Raw genomic sequence first — 18,309 nt, 5'->3', positions numbered from 1 at the left:
GAGACTGCATTTGTGACAGAACAACAAATATTTTATTTTGATTATATAAGTAATGTAAGTAAAAAAAACAAACTTGTGGTAGGCCTAAACTTGTTTTCAGAATAATTAAATCTGAGACTTTGTTTCATTGTGAGATTATAACAGTGATGGCAATATAATTGTTTGTTGTTCAGCAGAACAGTGTCCAGTATGTTGGCTGTTATACTTTGTTATGTTTGAAAATAAAACTTCATTTTAACATCATCACAAAAAGTGTTGTTAATTATTTTTAATCATATTCATGGTACCACAAATTGTTTTTTCATTTAGTTGAACTTGAAATGTTTGTCAGTAGGTAAACAATTAGTATTGTACAGTCAGAAATATCAAGTTATTCTTAATACTGCAGACTTGCAATGTATAAGTTGTCCTAACAGTCATCTTAAGTAAGCTTTACTTAGTTTTTTGAGGCAACGAGTTTCCTTAATTTTATTGAGTTCTGGGAACTAACAAGGCTGTACAGTGTACTCAAAATGAGTCATCTTAAGTAAACTTGATCCAATTTTTTGAGTTCTGGGAACAAATGAGCTTGTACAGAGTACTCAAAATAAATAAGTTGTCCTAATTTAGTCATTTTTAGCTAAGCTTTACTCAATTTTTTTGAGGCAACGGGTTTCCTTAATGCTTTTGAGTTCTGGGAACTAATTAGATTTTACAGTGAAGTCTGAACAAAAGTCATTATCCTACATAGTAGCCTGTACGTCTTGGTGAGGGTCCTATAGAGCCCAGTGTGTTAGTTTCATGTTACTCTTGATGCTGTTTGTTCTGCACTCACGTGTCATTTTTTAAAAAAAATAAAAATGTAGACGTGTACAGTGTCACTAATTGGTTCAGAACTGGGACTGTTTGACTTTTGTTTTACCTTCTTGATGAAGTAGGACTGAAAGGTGACATCTTGTGAAACGCAACGTACAATAAAAGGCGTAGTATTAATCACTCTTTGTATTTCATGGATGACAGCGTCAGTGAACGGCAGGCTCTTTCTGTCTCCCACTCGGACCTGGCGATTTTCTACTACCTGATCCAGTTCCTCCTGGACTTTGTCTACAAAAAGAACAAAAAAACAAACCAAGTAATGATTGAAACTGTAGTAGTGTTGTTACACAAATTATTCTATTTAAGAGCAATTTATTAATTTGCTGTTAGGTTTGAATTCATATTTATATCTGCAGTATTCTGCACACTGCTGGAGCTAAGTAAAAGGGACATCTAGCAAACCTATGTTAGTCAGAATAGCAATGACTAATGGTCGAACAAAAATTCAGATTTTGGACAAATTATATCCAAATGTGATCGTATAAGTTTTTGGAAGTCATGAGATTTAGTTCTTTCATAAATAAAATGAAGAACATACTTTAAAAGAGAAACAGTTGATTATGTTTTATATGCTTCAATTTCTTGATTGCTAATATATCCTCACAATATACAGTGAACTCCTTCCCGGTGAAGCCATGGCAAGCCTACTGTGGTTTGTTATTGGTTTTGTGTTTGGTATTGTTTTTTCCGACCTTCTTTATCTGCCACCATCTTATTCTTACCCAGTAGTAGGTAGTAATCTAATAAGTAAATAGACCAGGGAGTGGAAATGATGAGTATTGCCAGAGAGCCAGTTTGACAGTATTCTGGGTTACTAGACAATGGCTATTTGCCCATGGGTAGGACTGTGTTTTTGTTCTAAATCATTTCTCACATTTGCTTTTTATTTGACGTAAGTGGTTCTCACCATCTTTTCTTCCCCTGTTAGAAAAAGCTGCATAACCCGGTCTAAATTTTATGAAAATGTTGTTTTTTGATTTTTCTTTCTTTTCACTTAAAATACCTTTGTTTCATTTCCACATTGCCCAGATATCTGGTGAATGAAGCATCACCAGTAAATAAGTGTATTATATTTCTTACCTTGTATTTCAGGGTACTTGGCCATGAGCATTAAGCCATATCTTATAGTAATAGATGTAGATTCTGAGCCAGCAGTAAATAGGTTGACAACAGTAATCAGTAGGTTGTCTTCGTGATAGTGAGAACTTATATTTTTATCTATATTTCCAGATGCCTTACAAGTAGAAAAAAGGGAAGAAATGAGTCTCAGTAATAAGATTACTTTGGAAAGGTATTTAATCAAATTTAGGTCTTACCTCAAGCTGAATCTTCCGAGCGAGAAATGAATCCACCAAACTTCTGCACATCTGTGGATCAAGGGTGTCCTCTAAACCTTTGATCAATGCTGCGATCTGTCTTCTATTAGCAAAGGCATTCTCTATCAGCTCTTTGCGGGCTTTAACCCAACTGAACAGCATTGGAAAGTAGTTATACAACTGTTGAATAAACAAGAAAGTTAGATTCACCACACATTACCAGTTTAACAAATACATTGTATTTATACGTTTAATTATAGAAAACTGCATAACTGGACATGATATCCTGTTGCTATTAATCTTCGATTTAGATAAGAGAACCTCAAATCCTGTTCGTGGCAGGGCATGGATGACATGGTTATGATTTTGCAGATACTTTGTAATGACTAAATACTATTGGCCTTAATGTCTTCTTTTAACATTCTGAATTTACACTAAAACTGCATTTTGACTAAAGGTAAATAGTAATGCTGATCTACTGAACTTAGAACACAGGAGACAAGAGCAAGACAAAATCTACATTTTTAATCAAAGGTTAATCAGGCTCATGAGGTCAGCAGTCGGAAAGGCAAACAGGCAGACAATAAGAAGGGTTCTAAAACCATTCCAACAGGTTATAAGCAATGGAAACTAGACTAGGTACTAGAAAGAAGACAAAAAACAAAACAAAAAGACAAATAATTACAAACATGTAAAGGAGTAGTAGTAAGTAGCAGTGAGCAGCAAAATAACCTGACAAGTGACAGGGGAGTGAGGATGTGAAGAACTGTTTCTGTCAGATTGTTATCATACCTGCACTGAAGCAGAGCCCAGGAGTTGAGTATTCCTAATAGCTCGACTCACCATCACTCTGAACTCTGGGTCATCATATTCAAATCTTTTACCATAAACAATCGAACAGATGATATTGGAAACAGCAGCATTCACAGCCTCAGCACTGTCAAAGGCTTTACCTGACAGAAAAAGGAAGGTGTTTTTATTTAAGGACCAACACAGTAAGAACTAGAAGCCTCAGGTAATAAACGTTCACAAAGGCAGGATGCAGGAACAAGTTTGTTTTGTGTGTTACAACACAGCCCTTCCTGATATGTTTGCTCAAGGTCTCCAACCAGGGATGAATGTATAACTACCATTTTATGAAAGCGCTAAGTTGGGACTATGAGTAAAATGAAAATAACAAAATAAATGCAGTCATGCATTTTGCAGTCATTCAGTCACACAATCTTAATTGCTGTGAATTACAAATCACATTTCATTAAACTGAAATTCTTTTCAATGTTGTTTATAAACATATTTGTCTTGAATTTCATATATATATATATATATATGTGTATGTTCTTCCTCTACCCTCACACCCCCCCCCCCCCCCCCCATTTTTGCACACGTCGAGGAGCGTGTCAGGCTACATTACACTGTGTGTTATACTTGTATAACTATGCATGTGACAAATAAAGAACCTTGAACCTTGAATTTAAAGCCAACAACCTGTTCAAATAAGTTAAAGTGTACAAGTTTGAAGAGCAAAATGTGTACCAACATCCCTGGTTAATGACTAATTTGCCTGAGAAAATCTAGTTAAATAAATCGGGATCTGGTGCCTCTGTTACCCAGTGTCGGGTATTGCATAAAGGGAAGGGTCATAAGTCAAGACGTTTTTCTTTTGAAGCTCCTTAGACTATCGGGGAATGTTACAGAATGTGGTTGCACAATGCGAGTGCTGAGTTACATAGTACGTAAAAATCATTAAAAATGCTAGTTATTGCCCTGTGCCGACTCAATAAGTACAGAGTTCCAAACTTCATAACGGCATTAACACCAGCACAAAAGTGTGCGCTGGGAGTTTCATGGCATGAGTTTCAATGGCCAAGCTGTTCCTGTAGCTGCAATGTGTTGATTAAATGGTAATTGCTAGTGTCACAGAAATGGCTTATGTATAAAGATGTTTAATAGATGGTTCCAGCAGTTAAAATGTTCTTGCTTGTACATTTCTGTGGACAATATTGTAAAGGTGCGTTTTCTTGTACAAGAGACATGTTTATCTTGTCACAAAGAACAAGTTTTTGTTACACCACTATTATCGCAAGGTTTTGCGTGATAATATAGGCTGTGAGCCCACATTTAATAATTGCACTAAGGAGTTCAGCGAGCTATCTGCAAAAGCCTGGTTAGTCTACCAGCTGTTCAAGATATTTTCATATAATTGTATTGTCCATCCATCCATCCATCTTCATCCGCTTTATCTGAGGCCGGGTTTCGGGGGCAGCAGCCTAAGCAAAGAGGCCCAGACCTCCCTCTCCCCAGCCACTTCCTCCAGCTTATCCGGGGGAACACCAAGGCGTTCCCAGGCCAGCCAAGAGATATAATCTCTCCAGCGTGTCCTGGGTCTGCCCTGGGGCCTCCTCCCGGTGGGACATGCCTGGAACACCTCACCCAGGAGGCGCCCAGGGGGCATCCTTGTCAGATGCCCGAACCACCTCAGCTGGCTCCTTTCGATGTGGAGCAGCAGCTGCTCTACTCTGAGCCCCTCCCGGATGGCCGAACTTCTCACCCTATCTCTAAGGAAGAGGCCAGCCACCCTTCGGAGGAAGCTCATTTCTGCCGCTTGTATCCGCGATCTCGTTCTTTCGGTCACTACCCACAGCTCGTGGCCATAGGTGAGGGTAGGGACGTAGATCGACCGGTAAATTGAGAGCTTTGCTTTTACACTCAGCTCCCTCTTCACCACGACGGACCGATGCAGCGTCTGCATTACTGCAGCTGCAGCCCCAATCCGTCTGTCGATCTCCGGCTCCCTTCTCCCATCACTCGCGAACAAGACCCCGAGATACTTGAACTCGTCCACTTGGGGCAGGAACTCATCCCCGACCCAGAGTGGGCACTCCACCCTTTTCCGGCTGAGAACCATGGCCTCAGATTTGGAGGTGCTGATCCTCATTCCCCCTGCTTCACACTCAGCTGCGAACCGTTCCAGTGTGAGCTGGAGGCCCTCACCCGATGAAGCCAACAGAACCACATCATCCGCAAAAATCAGAGATGAGATTCTGAGGCCACCAAAGCGAAAGCCCTCCGCCACTTGGCTGCGCCTAGAAATCCTGTCCATAAAAATTATGAACAGAACCGGAGACAAAGGGCAGCCCTGGCGGAGCCCATCACCCACCGGGAACGAGTCCGACTTATTGCCGGCAATGCGAACCAAGCTCTTACAACGGTTGTATAGGGATCGAATGGCCCGTAGCAATGGGCCAGACACCCCATATTCCCGCAACACCTCCCACAGGACACCCCGAGGGACACGGTCGAATGCCTTCTCCAAGTCCACAAAACACATGTAGACTGGTTGGGCAAACTCCCATGCACCCTCAAGTATCCTCGAGAGGATAAAGAGCTGGTCCAGTGTTCCGCGACCAGGACGAAAACCGCATTGTTCCTCCTGTATCCGAGGTTCGACTAGCAGACGAACTCTCCTTTCCAGCACCCTGGCATAGACTTTCCCAGGGAGGCTGAGGAGTGTGATCCCCCTGTAGTTGGAACACACCCTCCGGTCCCCCTTCTTAAAGATGGGGACCACCACCCCGGTCTGCCAGTCCACAGGTACTGCCCCTGATCTCCACGCAACATTGCAGAGGCGTGTCAACCAGGACAGCCCTACAACATCCAGAGCCTTCAGGAACTCGGGGCGGACCTCATCAACACCAGGGGCTCTGCCACCAAGGAGTTGTTTAACTGCCTCAGTGACCTCGCCCCCGGAAATTGGCGGGTCATTCCCCTCATCCCCAGACTCTGCTTCCTCCTCGGAAGACGTGTCAGTGGGATTAAGGAGGTCCTTGAAGTATTCCTTCCACCGCCTGACAATTTTCTCAGTCTTCGTCAGCAGCGCTCCGCCAGCATTATACACAGTGCAGGTAGAGCACCACTTTCCCCTCCTGAGACGCCTGACGGTTTGCCAGAATCTCTTCGAGGCAGTCCGAAAGTCTTTTTCCATGGCCTCTCCGAACTCCTCCCTGTCACGATCTGGTACAGGGATTCAAACGCAGAGCGGTAAGGTATCTCCAAGGTGTAGTTTATTTACAGTGCCAGTGCAATATATGTACAGTGAAGGGATCCAAAACTCTGGGGGAATCACAGGGTAACTCGCTCACGTCTTCTTCGCTCACACTCACACACGTTCCCGCAGCAGGGAGGTCGCAGGTCCCGGGGGGGGGAGAGATCTGAGGCAGACGAGAAGGCAGGTCACCAACTAATCACAAATCACGAATATGAAGCACAAGAGCTGTGAGAACACTAACGTTAGGGGTACAATCATCCAGCGACGAGAGGATCTGTGTTCCAGCCTCAAATAGTGCTCCCGGTGATGATGGGTGAGTGTTGTCAGGTGTGTGTGTGGGCCAAGGGCAGGAGCCCACAGTGAGCTCCGCCCAGGCAGAGAGGGAGAGAACAGAAACAGCAATTGTAGCCTTGTGGGGCCGACCGGGCAGGCACGGAGACCATGACACTCCCACACCCGAGTTTTTGCTTCAGCCACTGCCCGAGCCGCATTCCGCTTGGCCTGTCGATACCTGTCAGCTGCCTCAGGAGTCCCACAGGCTAACCAAGCCCGATAGGACTCCTTCTTCAGCCTGGTGGCCCCCTTCCCCTCTGGTGTCCACCATTTGGTTCGGGATTACCACCACGGCAGGCACCAACCACCTTGCGGCCACAGCTCAATGCAGCAGCTTCGGCAATGGAGACGCTGAACATGGTCCATTCGGACTCAATGTCCCCAGTCTCCCCTTTTTTCTCAGAAAAGTCAGAATTCTGAGATTAAAGTCAGAATTCTGAAATTAAAGTCAGAATTCTGACTTTTTTCTCAGATTTTTTTTCCAGTGGCCCTTAGAAGTGGCAGATGGCCACAAGGTAATTTTTTTTGTTGTTAAAACACAAGTGTTACTTTTGATAGACTGAAGCGCTTAAAGCCTTTGTGTTTTTTCACGGCATTCAATAAATGCAACGAAGCGCCCGTCTTGAAGAAGCCGTGCCTGTGTTGTCATTTCGGAGTTACAATTACAATTTTAAATGAATGAATACAAATTTAAGACTGATTTGTAAAAACAGAGCTATTAGCAAAAGTTAATGTGTCAAAAGGTGTGTTACCTTTTTTTTCTTCAAATATTTCAATCAGGCACTCAGACTCCTCTATGATTTTTTCTTCGATTGCCGTCTTTCCCATTCCAAACTCTTTTAAGTTTGTTAATGCAAAATGCCTCATCTCTCTCCATGAATCTCCACTGGCAAAAACAATTCCTAGAGAATTTTTCAAGTACCAGAAGAAAAGCAAATATTAAAAAGAAACCTCAATATACACACACAGAAAAACATTTTTTCCACCCACCATGAGTTAATTTTAAGTCACTAATAATTGGAAGTATTTCTTTGTCTGAAAAGGCATCAACATTCAGCAGAGCTTGCTTGATCGTCTTGTAACCTGCCAGCACCACTGTCTTTTTGGGCCCCAAATGGACAGTGAATACTGGGCCATACTTCTTGGACAGCTGAAGTGAGTAAAACACAAGGAGACAAAAGTTTTTAAGTTTCTCCACATCTGAGTGGAAATAAATTGTAGCATTTAATAATAAATCTGTTTGCCTTTGCCAACAAACACTGCGTCAAACAAAAAAACTTTATGTCGTGAATTTTTTTAAATTTTAGAAGTCTGTCAAAAACTTGTTTAATTGTTATTTATTAGGCAAATTCAATTCAAAGTTTTATACCAAAATTTGAGCGGGCACACTGGACTCCTCGGAGAAGTAAGAAATTGTTCAAAGAGAACTTTCAACCGCACAAACATTTTTTGTTCAGGAATTCAAGTAAATAATCGTAAATTAGCATCTGCTTTAAAAAATATATAATAAATTATAGTTTAGCATGGAATGTCAGTTTAATTACAGAAACATTCAAAAAAGATTTTGGTAATATCCAATGCTGTTATTTTAGAGCAGTTGAAGTATAATCTTTACATTGTATGGTGGCTTAATAATTTTGTCAAGCACTGTATTTGATTTTTTGCATACCTCATAGAGCGCAATGTGAAGCGGCTGACGATTCAACTGTAGCAAATTGCCAAACAGCGGCAGTGGCGTGGGACCTGGAGGGTGGTTTCTCTCAGAAGCAAATTTGGTGCATATTAGATAGAAAGCAAGTAAGATCACAACTGTGATGAGCAGAGATGTTACATTCGGAGTATGTAGTAAAAAATCTTCCATTGCAGCCATACTGACCTAGAAACAAGAGTAGTCTGCCTTACACTTGTGTTTCAACAGACTTTATGGTTATTGTCAAACCGATATTAAACATTAACAACACAGACATGCCTTGTTTGGATAACAGCCAGTCAGACTCTGGCCTACTGAGACTATTGCTATTTACACACAGGCCCAGCCCCAGCCACTGGGGCCATGGGAATGCTGAGTGATCAGAGGGCAGTTTAGGTGAGCTCAGTCTGAACTTGTTTGGATCAGATTCAGAGCATGGGGTTTGAGGTTTGCAGCATGGATCCAGCAGTGACAATTCTTGTAGAGCACAGGTGTCGAACTCTAGACCTCGAGGGCCAGTGTCCTGCAGGTTTTTAGATGTGTCCTTGATCCATCACAGCTGATTTGAATGGCAAAATTACCTCCTCAACAAGTTCTCCAGAGGCCTGGTAATGAACTAATCATTTGACTCAGGTGTTTTGACCCAGGGTGAGATCTAAAACCTGCAGGACACTGGCTCTCGAGTTCGACACCCCTTTTGTAGAGCATCTGTGCCTGCAGAGGGTGCCATCACTGCAGGGCCTGCCAGCATACAGTGCCATGCATCCTATATTTGACTCATTGTCTTGAACAAAAGACTCCCGCTTCCTGCCACTGGTATGTCAGGTTGCTGGGCAGAATTTGATTAATTTTTCCAACATGTGTATTTTGATTATTGTGTGTTTTCATTTATTTCATTATCTAATTTCACTTTAAATGCATTGCCTTAGTTCAGTCATGAAATATTTGATTTGGTAAAATTATAATGAAGGCAGGATTGTGAAAAAGACTGAAAACTAGATATGACACTGATTCAGTTTGCATAGTAAAAATACAATACTTAATTTATTTAGCTGAAGACAGGGCCAACACACAATTACTGAGCTACTAGTTTAACATTTTTAACACATCCTTTAAGAGTATAGTAACCAGAGTGCAAAAGTGATGATTAATGCCAGAATCAAACATTGTTTTATTTAAATTAAAGCATTCTTTGAGAATCATGAGTTACATGGACCACAATCACAATATTGCCTACTGTAGCCACACAGTTTAGCCTGTGCTTAACACCTTTAATGAACATGAACGTATTTATTTTCACAGTCATCTGAAACTATGAATTAACTGGATAACCTCAGGAACACTTCATGTACATGTGGCAGGATGAATGTTATTCCTTGGTTCAACCCACTTTCAGCCTGGCGCATTAGGGGGCGCTAGTATAAATAGTGGCCATCTGAGCATTCCTGGATCGCTTACCTGTGATCTCCTTTTTGGTCACCTGACTTCCCTTTGGTGTTGCAGAAATCATTCTGAAGCCTCCATCGCGGCTGGTCATAGCTGTAGAAGCCTCCTATGAGCCACTCTGCTCATGTTTCATGACGCGCTTTACTCGGAAGTGTGGGCCTTAGTTTTACGCAACGCCACGCTAAGTGAAGTGCTGCTGCTTTGCTTTGCTTTGCTTTTACCGTCTGTTCCCGTTGCGAGGTTTCTGTTCCTGCTGCTGCCAGCTTTTTAAAGTGGACGTCGGCGTGGACAGCGGCCATATGCATGCCGGTTATGAGAGTCAGCTGGCGTACATGTTAATTGACCGGATGATTAACTTATAGTCGGGCAGACGGCAAGTTGGAGCAATACGGCGATTCCGTTTGCTCCTGATTTTAAAGTTTTATCTAGATTGTATGTTGTTTTTCTGTTGTTTTAATTTGTAGTTTTGATTTTTGTTACGTCACTGGTGGGAGGCCCTTTTTCTAGCTGCAGATCACCAGTGTGGTCCTGCAGTTGGGTTATCCCCCAGTGCTACATATTATTTTTGTTGTAATATATTAACATTTCTTTGTTTCTTTTATTCAGATGCGGAGTGCCGACGTGGAGGAGACTAGGGTGCCTTGGTGGTGGGATCCTTCGAGTGTACACACCTGCCTTGTTTAGTTTATTAGTGTGAGTGTGTGATTTTGTGTTGCACTTGTGTCTTGGTGTGTTTTCTTTTTTTGAGTTTGTGCGTGGCATCCCTGCCCCTCCACTGGTAAGCCTCAGCTCTGAATACCTTTTTAAGCATATTTGTACATGGATATTTATGATTGTGTTTTTATACAGTGTTTTAAATAATTATTAATAAATTGTCAACTTGTTTTATCATTGAACCTCGTCTCTGTACTGAGTATAACAAACCTAACTGCCTTCTTGGTGATTAGTGTTACTTCCAGTATTCTCTGGGTGAAATTCCCAGAGTGGCGTTGTCTTTTAAACTGTGAAGAGCATTTACTTTATTCTCACCTCGTGCTGCCACATACACATCTTATTAACATGTAGCAAAGATGAGGACATGAAGATGTGTGCAGGCGATTTGGTGGTTTTGGAGGATAACCACTGCATGCTATCAGCTTCTAGTTCACTAGGCTGTTTGTGTGCCCGTGGTGTCACAGAAACATATTCCTCATCACATGTCTGTTGATTCTAAACTGCTACTTTGTTGAGCACCAGGCTTATGTCTATTATGTCACTGTGCAGGAGAAAAGGCAAAATCAGTGGGCCTCCCTGCTACTGCAGGAGGTGGTCCGCTTGCCTCCACCCCAGAGAGAAGGGTTACATCTCCTGGGTCTAGGTGCGGCTTGCCCCTCTGAGGGCGGGGGTACCTGGACCTGGGATATAGAGTATGTTTGGGGAGTGCGACTGTCTGTGCAGTGTCTATTTGTGTCTGTCTACACGTTGGGTGAGTGCCGAGTATTTGGTTGTGCATATGGGGTGGGAATGCACGTCTGTGTCTGCGTGTGCCTGTTCGTCTGTGTCTATATGTCAGGTTGGGTCTTAGACTCAACCTCTCTGGGTACATCTCAGGCCCTCTAAAGTACGGAGGCCTATCTCCCCTCACCACACTCCCTGCCGGTGGCTGATGCCCTCAGACGTTGGTGTGTTGGTGGTCCTTGTCGTCTGGGGCTGGGCGCTCATGTATGTACCGGCTCACTCCTGGTGGCCGATTGGCGGGGCCGGGCGCCTGTGGCCCGGCTGGGCTCCTTCCGGGGGGTGGGATGCCCTCAGGCCTCTGGGCCTGAAGCTCGGTCCTCTCTGGCACAGCTGGCTGCCGGCAGAGCCCGCGGGCACACCACTGCAACGGGGCTATGGCTCCCCACACTCCCTAGCAGATCGTTACATGGAGAAACCTTTGGAATACAAGCATGCTGATCCACACAGGTGTGCACACAGGTGTACACACAGGTATTCACAGACGCGGACTACAGCTTTCTTGGCTGCTGCCTCAAAGCACATTGTGCGCTGTCTATCTTGCGTGCTGCACAATATCGTTTATTATTTAGTATCTACTGTTATCTACTGCTAGCTAGTTTATTGTGATGGTGCTGTTTTTTTTATTATGTTGCTCTTTGTTGTTTGCTTTCTCTTCTGTTTTTTTTCTCCATACAGGTGACCCAGGTGTTTTGTTTGTTTTTCTTTTTTCTTTTTTTCTTTCTTTTTCTTTCTTCCCCCCCTTCTCACAGTCTCTTCTCCCCTTTGGTTTTCTTTCTCTCCCTCTCTTTCTTTCATTCTTTCTCCCTGTCCTATCCCCCAGTCATCTCTGTCCCGTTTGCAGCAACTGAAAATAAAATAAATTCATAATTATAATACAGATCAATCAAATGGACCAATATGGCAAGGCCATGATGATCCACTTGGTAAAATAAATCCGCTTGGCATCTTTCTTGGCCTCAAGACAACAATTCTGATGGCTAAAGATCCAAACGGGACACAAAAGAAAAAAGGGGAAAAAAATAGTCAACAGGAAAAACCAAGGTGCAAAATAACTGCCCATGAACTGAGAAAAGTCAAGCGTGCAGCTGCCAAGATGCCACTTGCCACCAGTTTGGCCATATTTCAGAGCTGCAACATCACTGGAGTGTCCAAAAGCACAACGTGTGCAATACTCAGAGACATGGCCAAGGTAAGAAAGGCTGAAAGACGACCACCACTGAACAAGACACACAAGCTGAAACGTCCAGACTGGGCCAAGAAATATCTCAAGACTGGTTTTTCTAAGATTTTATGGACTGATGAAATGAGAGTGAGTCTTGATGGGCCAGATGGATGGGCCCGTGGCTGGATTGGTAAAGGGCAGAGAGCTCCAGTCCGACTCAGACGCCAGCAAGGTGGAGGTGGAGTACTGGTTTGGGCTGGTATCATCAAAGATGAGCTTGTGGGGCCTTTTCGGGTTGAGGATGGAGTCAAGCTCAACTCCCAGTCCTACTGCCAGTTTCTGGAAGACACCTTCTTCAAGCAGTGGTACAGGAAGAAGTCTGCATCCTTCAAGAAAAACATGATTTTCATGCAGGACAATGCTCCATCACATGCGTCCAAGTACTCCACAGCGTGGCTGGCAAGAAAGGGTATAAAAGAAGAAAAACTAATGACATGGCCTCCTTGTTCACCTGATCTGAACCCCATTGAGAACCTGTGGTCCATCATCAAATGTGAGATTTACAAGGAGGGAAAACAGTACACCTCTCTGAACAGTGTCTGGGAGGCTGTGGTTGCTGCTGCACGCAATGTTGATGGTGAACAGATCAAAACACTGACAGAATCCATGGATGGCAGGCTTTTGAGTGCCCTTGCAAAGAAAGGTGGCTATATTGGTCGCTGATTTGTTTTTGTTTTGTTTTTGAATGTCAGAAATGTATATTTGTGAATGTGGAGATGTTATATTGGTTTCACTGGTAAAAATAAATAATTGAAATGGGTATATATTTGTTTTTTGTTAAGTTGCCTAATAATTATGCACAGTAATAGTCACCTGCACACACAGATATCCCCCTAAAATAGCTCAAACTAAAAACAAACTGAAAACTACTTCCAAAACATTCAGCTTTGATATTAATGAGTTTTTTGGGTTCACTGAGAACATGGTTGTTGTTCAATAATAAAATTATTCCTCAAAAATACAACTTGCCTAATAATTCTGCACTCCCTGTAGTAAAAGAGACTTTAGTCTGTGGCTTACATGTTATTATGTTATTAAGTAAGCGAACGCTGTAACAAGGACTGATACAGTTTAAATGTCCGAACTCTGAATTAGTGTGGTCTCCATTCTGCTTGTTGGATTGGAGTTAAAGTCATGAGAAAAACATGGTCAGGGCTCTGTAATTTAAGTAAACAATGGCAGGGGAACTTCTGCAGACACAGGTAGGGCCCCAGCTGAAATGTGCTGATTTTAGCAATAATAGGCTGCTATTCTGTAACTGTGTAGTAACCTTTGGCCTAAATCAGAGGCTTGATGCAATCTTTCAGCAATATTGCCATGGTAACATTTCTGCATAACCTGTTTCTGCAAAATATCATTCAATAGTTAAACACAGAAACTGTGTATGTGTTAGCATGAATTTACTTTATTTACAATACAAACATAAGCGTAGATATATTGAGACCAATAAAAAGACTGCTGTTTTGAAAGCAGTAGTCTTTTTATTGGTCTTAATTTGTCTTTAGAAAGGATTAATCAAGGAGGATATGTAGACTAAAGTAGATGTCAGTGCATAGAATACCATCACTGTGCATTAGATTTACAGGTACTTCACTCTATAGACTAATGCTAATTCATAAGAAAAACACACAGTTATCAAAAATTTCTGGTTCTTTTTCATTGGCGTCTGACAGCACACAGCTTCTGAGGTGAAGGAGAGAGTGTGAAGCCCACAACTGGTGTCAGGTCCAGTTCATCCTCTGAAACTCCAGGAGGGGGCGTGAATCGAAAGTGCTGAAGGAGAGACGTGAAGAACAGGAAGATCTCCATTCTGGCCAGACCTTCTCCGAGACACACCCTGCGCCCTGCAAGGACAGAGGTGAAAATAGTCTTAGGTATATGCAAGCGTAACATATTTGTTTATTTGGGGTTTTTTTAATGGCACCTGCAGAAAATGGCATGAAGGCATCTCTCCTGACAAATTTACCCTCCTGATCAAGGAAATGAGAAGGGGTAAAAGTAAACGGGTTCTCCCATTCACTCTCATCGTATAGGACTGAAGTGAGAAGGGGAAATACAGTAGTTCCCTGTAGCAGAAGTAAAGCATAATGTTCAAAATGTAAGTTAATATATAACAAAGAAAGAAAAACGAATTTGTGTTCACTGGAATAAATGTTAGCAGCAAACCTCTTTGATAAAATAGCCATGAAGGGAAACATCTCTGCTGGTTCTGTGAGGAATAGCCATGGGAACAAGGTTGCAAAGTCTTTGTGACTCATGGATAACAGCATCAGTGTACGGCAGGTTCTTTCTGTCCTCGACACAAACTTGTCGACTTCCAACCACCCTGTTCAGCTCTTCCAGAACCTGGTCTGCATGTAAATGAAATATAAATCAAATTTAACAATATGTGACCTTTTTTTAAGTTCATGTAAATTGAAACAAGCCTGGCGAGGAATTTCTGCACCTTGGATATGAGGGTACTTGGCCATGTACAGCAGACACCACTGAAGTGTATTTCCTGTGGTATCGGTTCCAGCTGCAAACAGATTTATCACACTGTAGAGCAGGTTATCATCATGATAGTGTGAATCCTTGATTTCAGACTTCTAGCACGACATATGGAGAAGAGTAAATGCCGTTAATGAACAACATTAACAGTATAGGACTGGAGTGACCGCTGATACCTCACCTCCAGTTTTTGCCTATGAATCAGAAACGCATCAACAAAGCATCTGCACATCTCAGGGTTGAAAGTCTCTTTAAGGTTTCCTATGATCCTTTTCATCTCCGCCTTGTTGTCTTCAATATTTTTCATCAAATCCCTCCAGTCTTTAAGAAATGGACCCAGCCACGGAACTATGTTGTATATCTGTTAGAGTGACCAATACAAATAAATTATAGCCAGAAAACATAACTATGAAAATCATGAGCCCCAGTTGAGCCTCATTTACTTATTATTGTTTGAACATGGGTTTCAAATTTTGACATATTCATCCTGATGCTGATAATCTTGGAATATTTGCCATTTTCGTTATGTTTGAAGAGGTGTAATGATGCTTTTCTACACATTGTTGTGCTATTAATTGAACATGTTTGTCTTGTTAACATTTAAATGAATTCATTAGACAAATAAGGAAAATCTTACAATTTCTAATTTCAGAAGAGATGTATATCTGTACTGATTTTCCATGTCAGCATTAAATTATATAAGTACCAGAAGGGAAGCTGAGCCCGTCAGACGGATGGACTCATTGTCTCTTTCCACCATAGCTTGGAAGACAGGATCTTTGTATTCAAACCTCTTTCCAAACATTATAGCTGATATAATGTTTGAAGCAGCATAAACTAGTGTCTGCCTATTGTTGAAGGCTTTCCCTGTAATAAAAAATAGTTAGAAATAATTAGATATAAAATATATAATGAACTGCCACACATTATAAATACCTCAGTTTAGGCTCACTTTGAGATAATGTAGCATTAATGTCATACTGGCTGTTCTGACTCAGTGTTAAGGTTACTTTTTTTTTTTCAACTAAAGTAGGATTATTGTGAAGTGTTAGACATCATAACCCAAAAATGTAAATGTATTGTTAGTTGAGCAAAATAATGTTAATATCCACTCACTGACCATTTTATTGGGCACACCTGTTCAACTGCTTGTCAACACAACAATCTCACTGTCATTTAAGCATGTAGACATGGTCAAGAAGACCTGCTGAGGTTCAAAATGAGCATCAGAATGAGGATGAATGATTACGTTTTTACTCTGATTTTCCAGCAAAATCTACTCAAGGGTTTACAAAAAAATTGTCAAAAAAAGAAAATATCCAGCAAACAACAGTTCTCAAACTGCTAAGAGGTGGGCAATGGTAACTCACAAAGCCACGTGTTGCAAACAAGGTATGCAGAAGAGCATCTCTGAATGCACAACATGTTGAACATTGAAGCAGATGGGCTAACAGCGAGAGATGGGCACACAAGGTGTCACTCCTGTCAGATAAGAACAGGAAAGTAAGGCTACAGATTGCACAGACAGTTTGAGTACAGTTCCCTGTACTCAAATGCTCTTCACAGTCAACAGATCAAAGTCCAATAGAGAGTGCCTTTGGGATGTAGTGGGATGTGGGATTTAAATCCACAATGTGAAGCTGGCAAATCTACAACAGTGAACCGTTAATGACCAAAATCTGTGAAATGTTTCCAGCACCTTGTTGAATCTGTGCCATGATGAGTTAAACCACTTCTGAGCCCAAAATCGTCTCTAACCCAGTACGAGCATAGTGTACCTAATGAAATGGCCATGGGTATATTTATATTCCTCTCTGCTAAGGTTACTAAGTATTTTGTTTATTGAGTCACTTGTTTAACCAATGTGATTGTGTTTGAACTTGTCAAATTGTTCAGTAGAGCTCATGTTACCTTGATGCTGTTTAAATTCTTGGATCAGATAGTGACATTCATCAATGATTTTTCCCTCACTAATCCTCTTGCCCATTCCAAAATCTTTCAGGGTACTTAAAGCAAAGCGCCTCATTTCCTTCCACGAGTCACCATTGGAAAATAGTATTCCTGGAAGCAGATAAAACTGTCTTTTTAACAAGAAGAAAATGAGAAAATAAATAAAGTCACTAACTCAAAGAGGATTTTCTTACCATGTCCTTTGTTAAAGTCATAGAAGACGGGCGTGACTTCTCTGTTTCCAAACTCTTCAGCATGGTTTACTAGAGCCTCTTTGACTGCCCTGTAACCTGCTATGACTATGACCTTCTTTAGTCCAAAGTAGACTGTAAACACTGGTCCATATGTTTTAGACAGCTGAACAGAAATCATGTGCACATAGGTGAGATTCATAATCCGAAACAACAATGACAAAATTGTATTGTCTAAGTTTTGTTTTTTTTAAAGTTTCTCACATCAAAGAGAGATTTGTCGAGCCTCTTGGGATCGACCTGCAGCAGGTTACCGAGCAGAAGAAAAGGTCTGGGTCCTGGAGGCTCTCTCCTTTCTTTAGAGCTGAAGCTGGATAAAAGAATCTGAATGATCAACAGGCCAATGATGACCCCCAAAAGCAAAACGGAAGTGGAGGACTTAAAAAGCTCTTCAAGCATGATCCTGGAAGCTTCCTTTTCTGCTTTTCAGAAATAAACACTTTCACAAGTGTTCTAACACTGAGTGTAAAGCACTCCCCACTGAAACACCAGGCAGCAAGTCGGCATGTCAGAACAAGAATTTCCTGTTTTGCAAATTTTGCCCCACACTTATGGAGTGCCAGGACTGCCATAATGAATTAATTAAATACACCATTAAATAATTAATTAAATGTGGCAATAATTAATTAAAATTGGAATTAATTAATTAAATAAATAGTTATGACACATGTAATTAATTAATTATTGACACATTTAATTAATTATTTATGTATTTCACATTTTAATTAATTATTGACACATTTAATTAATTATTTAATGATATATTTATTTATTTCATTTTGGCAGTCCTGGCGCCTGGCTCTCATCTTGAAATAATTTTATCTGTCAGCCTCACCCATCAAACTCAGGGGGCGGGGTTAACGCTGCCCATGCAGCTTCTCTAACATTTGATTGGTTGCCGTGCAAAGTAAGTCAAAACAGGTCGATCCAAGATAATCGATTGCTTGTGTAGACTTGGGGCAGCCAGGTATCCCAGAATGCAGATCAAATCACAGGCAGCGATGGTGGTGGTGTAGTTTTAAAATACCCCGTTTTTCTGTCACCAGCTACACTTTTAACAGTGTTTTAGCCGCGACTGTCGCGACGTATGTCTGGTCAGGTTGTCGACATAGAACATGTTTGCAAAAGTGCTCAGATGTTTTCAGAGATTTCACTAGCTCTGCTAACAATTAGCATGCAGAGTGCACCCAGGGGGTTACATTAACCGGTTTGTT

The 18,309-nt window shown here is 41.6% G+C and overlaps 2 protein-coding genes across 2 annotated transcripts; both read right to left on the bottom strand.

The window, feature by feature from the left end:
• Positions 1 to 287: 287 nt before the first annotated feature.
• On the bottom strand, positions 288 to 8,475 carry LOC113017374 (cytochrome P450 2K1-like). The gene is made up of 7 exons (XM_026160524.1): positions 8,219 to 8,475; positions 7,540 to 7,699; positions 7,302 to 7,451; positions 2,964 to 3,124; positions 2,172 to 2,351; positions 1,936 to 2,089; positions 288 to 1,083 (listed from the first exon to the last, which is right to left on the bottom strand). The coding sequence occupies exons 1-7, from the start codon at positions 8,417 to 8,419 to the stop codon at positions 818 to 820; spliced, it is 1,272 nt and encodes a 423-aa protein (XP_026016309.1). The 5' UTR covers positions 8,420 to 8,475; the 3' UTR covers positions 288 to 817.
• A 5,420-nt stretch (positions 8,476 to 13,895) lies between these two features.
• Positions 13,896 to 17,580, bottom strand: LOC113017373 (cytochrome P450 2K1-like). Its single transcript, XM_026160523.1, has 9 exons — positions 17,300 to 17,580; positions 17,039 to 17,201; positions 16,806 to 16,955; positions 15,601 to 15,761; positions 15,076 to 15,255; positions 14,851 to 14,992; positions 14,571 to 14,755; positions 14,329 to 14,470; positions 13,896 to 14,248 (listed from the first exon to the last, which is right to left on the bottom strand). The coding sequence occupies exons 1-9, from the start codon at positions 17,492 to 17,494 to the stop codon at positions 14,061 to 14,063; spliced, it is 1,506 nt and encodes a 501-aa protein (XP_026016308.1). The 5' UTR covers positions 17,495 to 17,580; the 3' UTR covers positions 13,896 to 14,060.
• Positions 17,581 to 18,309: the final 729 nt, after the last annotated feature.

This window comes from Astatotilapia calliptera, unplaced genomic scaffold (assembly GCF_900246225.1).
Source record: "Astatotilapia calliptera unplaced genomic scaffold, fAstCal1.2 U_scaffold_111, whole genome shotgun sequence".
Lineage (NCBI taxonomy): Eukaryota > Metazoa > Chordata > Actinopteri > Cichliformes > Cichlidae > Astatotilapia > Astatotilapia calliptera.
The sequence above is the reverse complement of the archived record's forward strand: the minus strand, read 5'-3'. Positions and strand labels throughout refer to the sequence as shown.

What these genes read in the sequence shown, in the direction of transcription:
- LOC113017374 (XM_026160524.1), bottom strand. Translation starts at nt 8,419, where the DNA reads ATGGCTGCAATGGAAGATTTTTTACTACATACTCCGAATGTAACATCT. An exon ending in TTCACATTGCGCTCTATGAG is followed by an intron (nt 7,700 to 8,218) that starts GTATGCAAAAAA and finishes TACTCACTTCAG; the next exon opens with CTGTCCAAGAAGTATGGCCC. An exon ending in TGACTTAAAATTAACTCATG is followed by an intron (nt 7,452 to 7,539) that starts GTGGGTGGAAAA and finishes AAAATTCTCTAG; the next exon opens with GAATTGTTTTTGCCAGTGGA.
- LOC113017373 (XM_026160523.1), bottom strand. Translation starts at nt 17,494, where the DNA reads ATGCTTGAAGAGCTTTTTAAGTCCTCCACTTCCGTTTTGCTTTTGGGG. An exon ending in CAAGTACCCTCATATCCAAG is followed by an intron (nt 14,756 to 14,850) that starts GTGCAGAAATTC and finishes ATTTACATGCAG; the next exon opens with ACCAGGTTCTGGAAGAGCTG. An exon ending in CTTCATGCCATTTTCTGCAG is followed by an intron (nt 14,249 to 14,328) that starts GTGCCATTAAAA and finishes CTGTCCTTGCAG; the next exon opens with GGCGCAGGGTGTGTCTCGGA.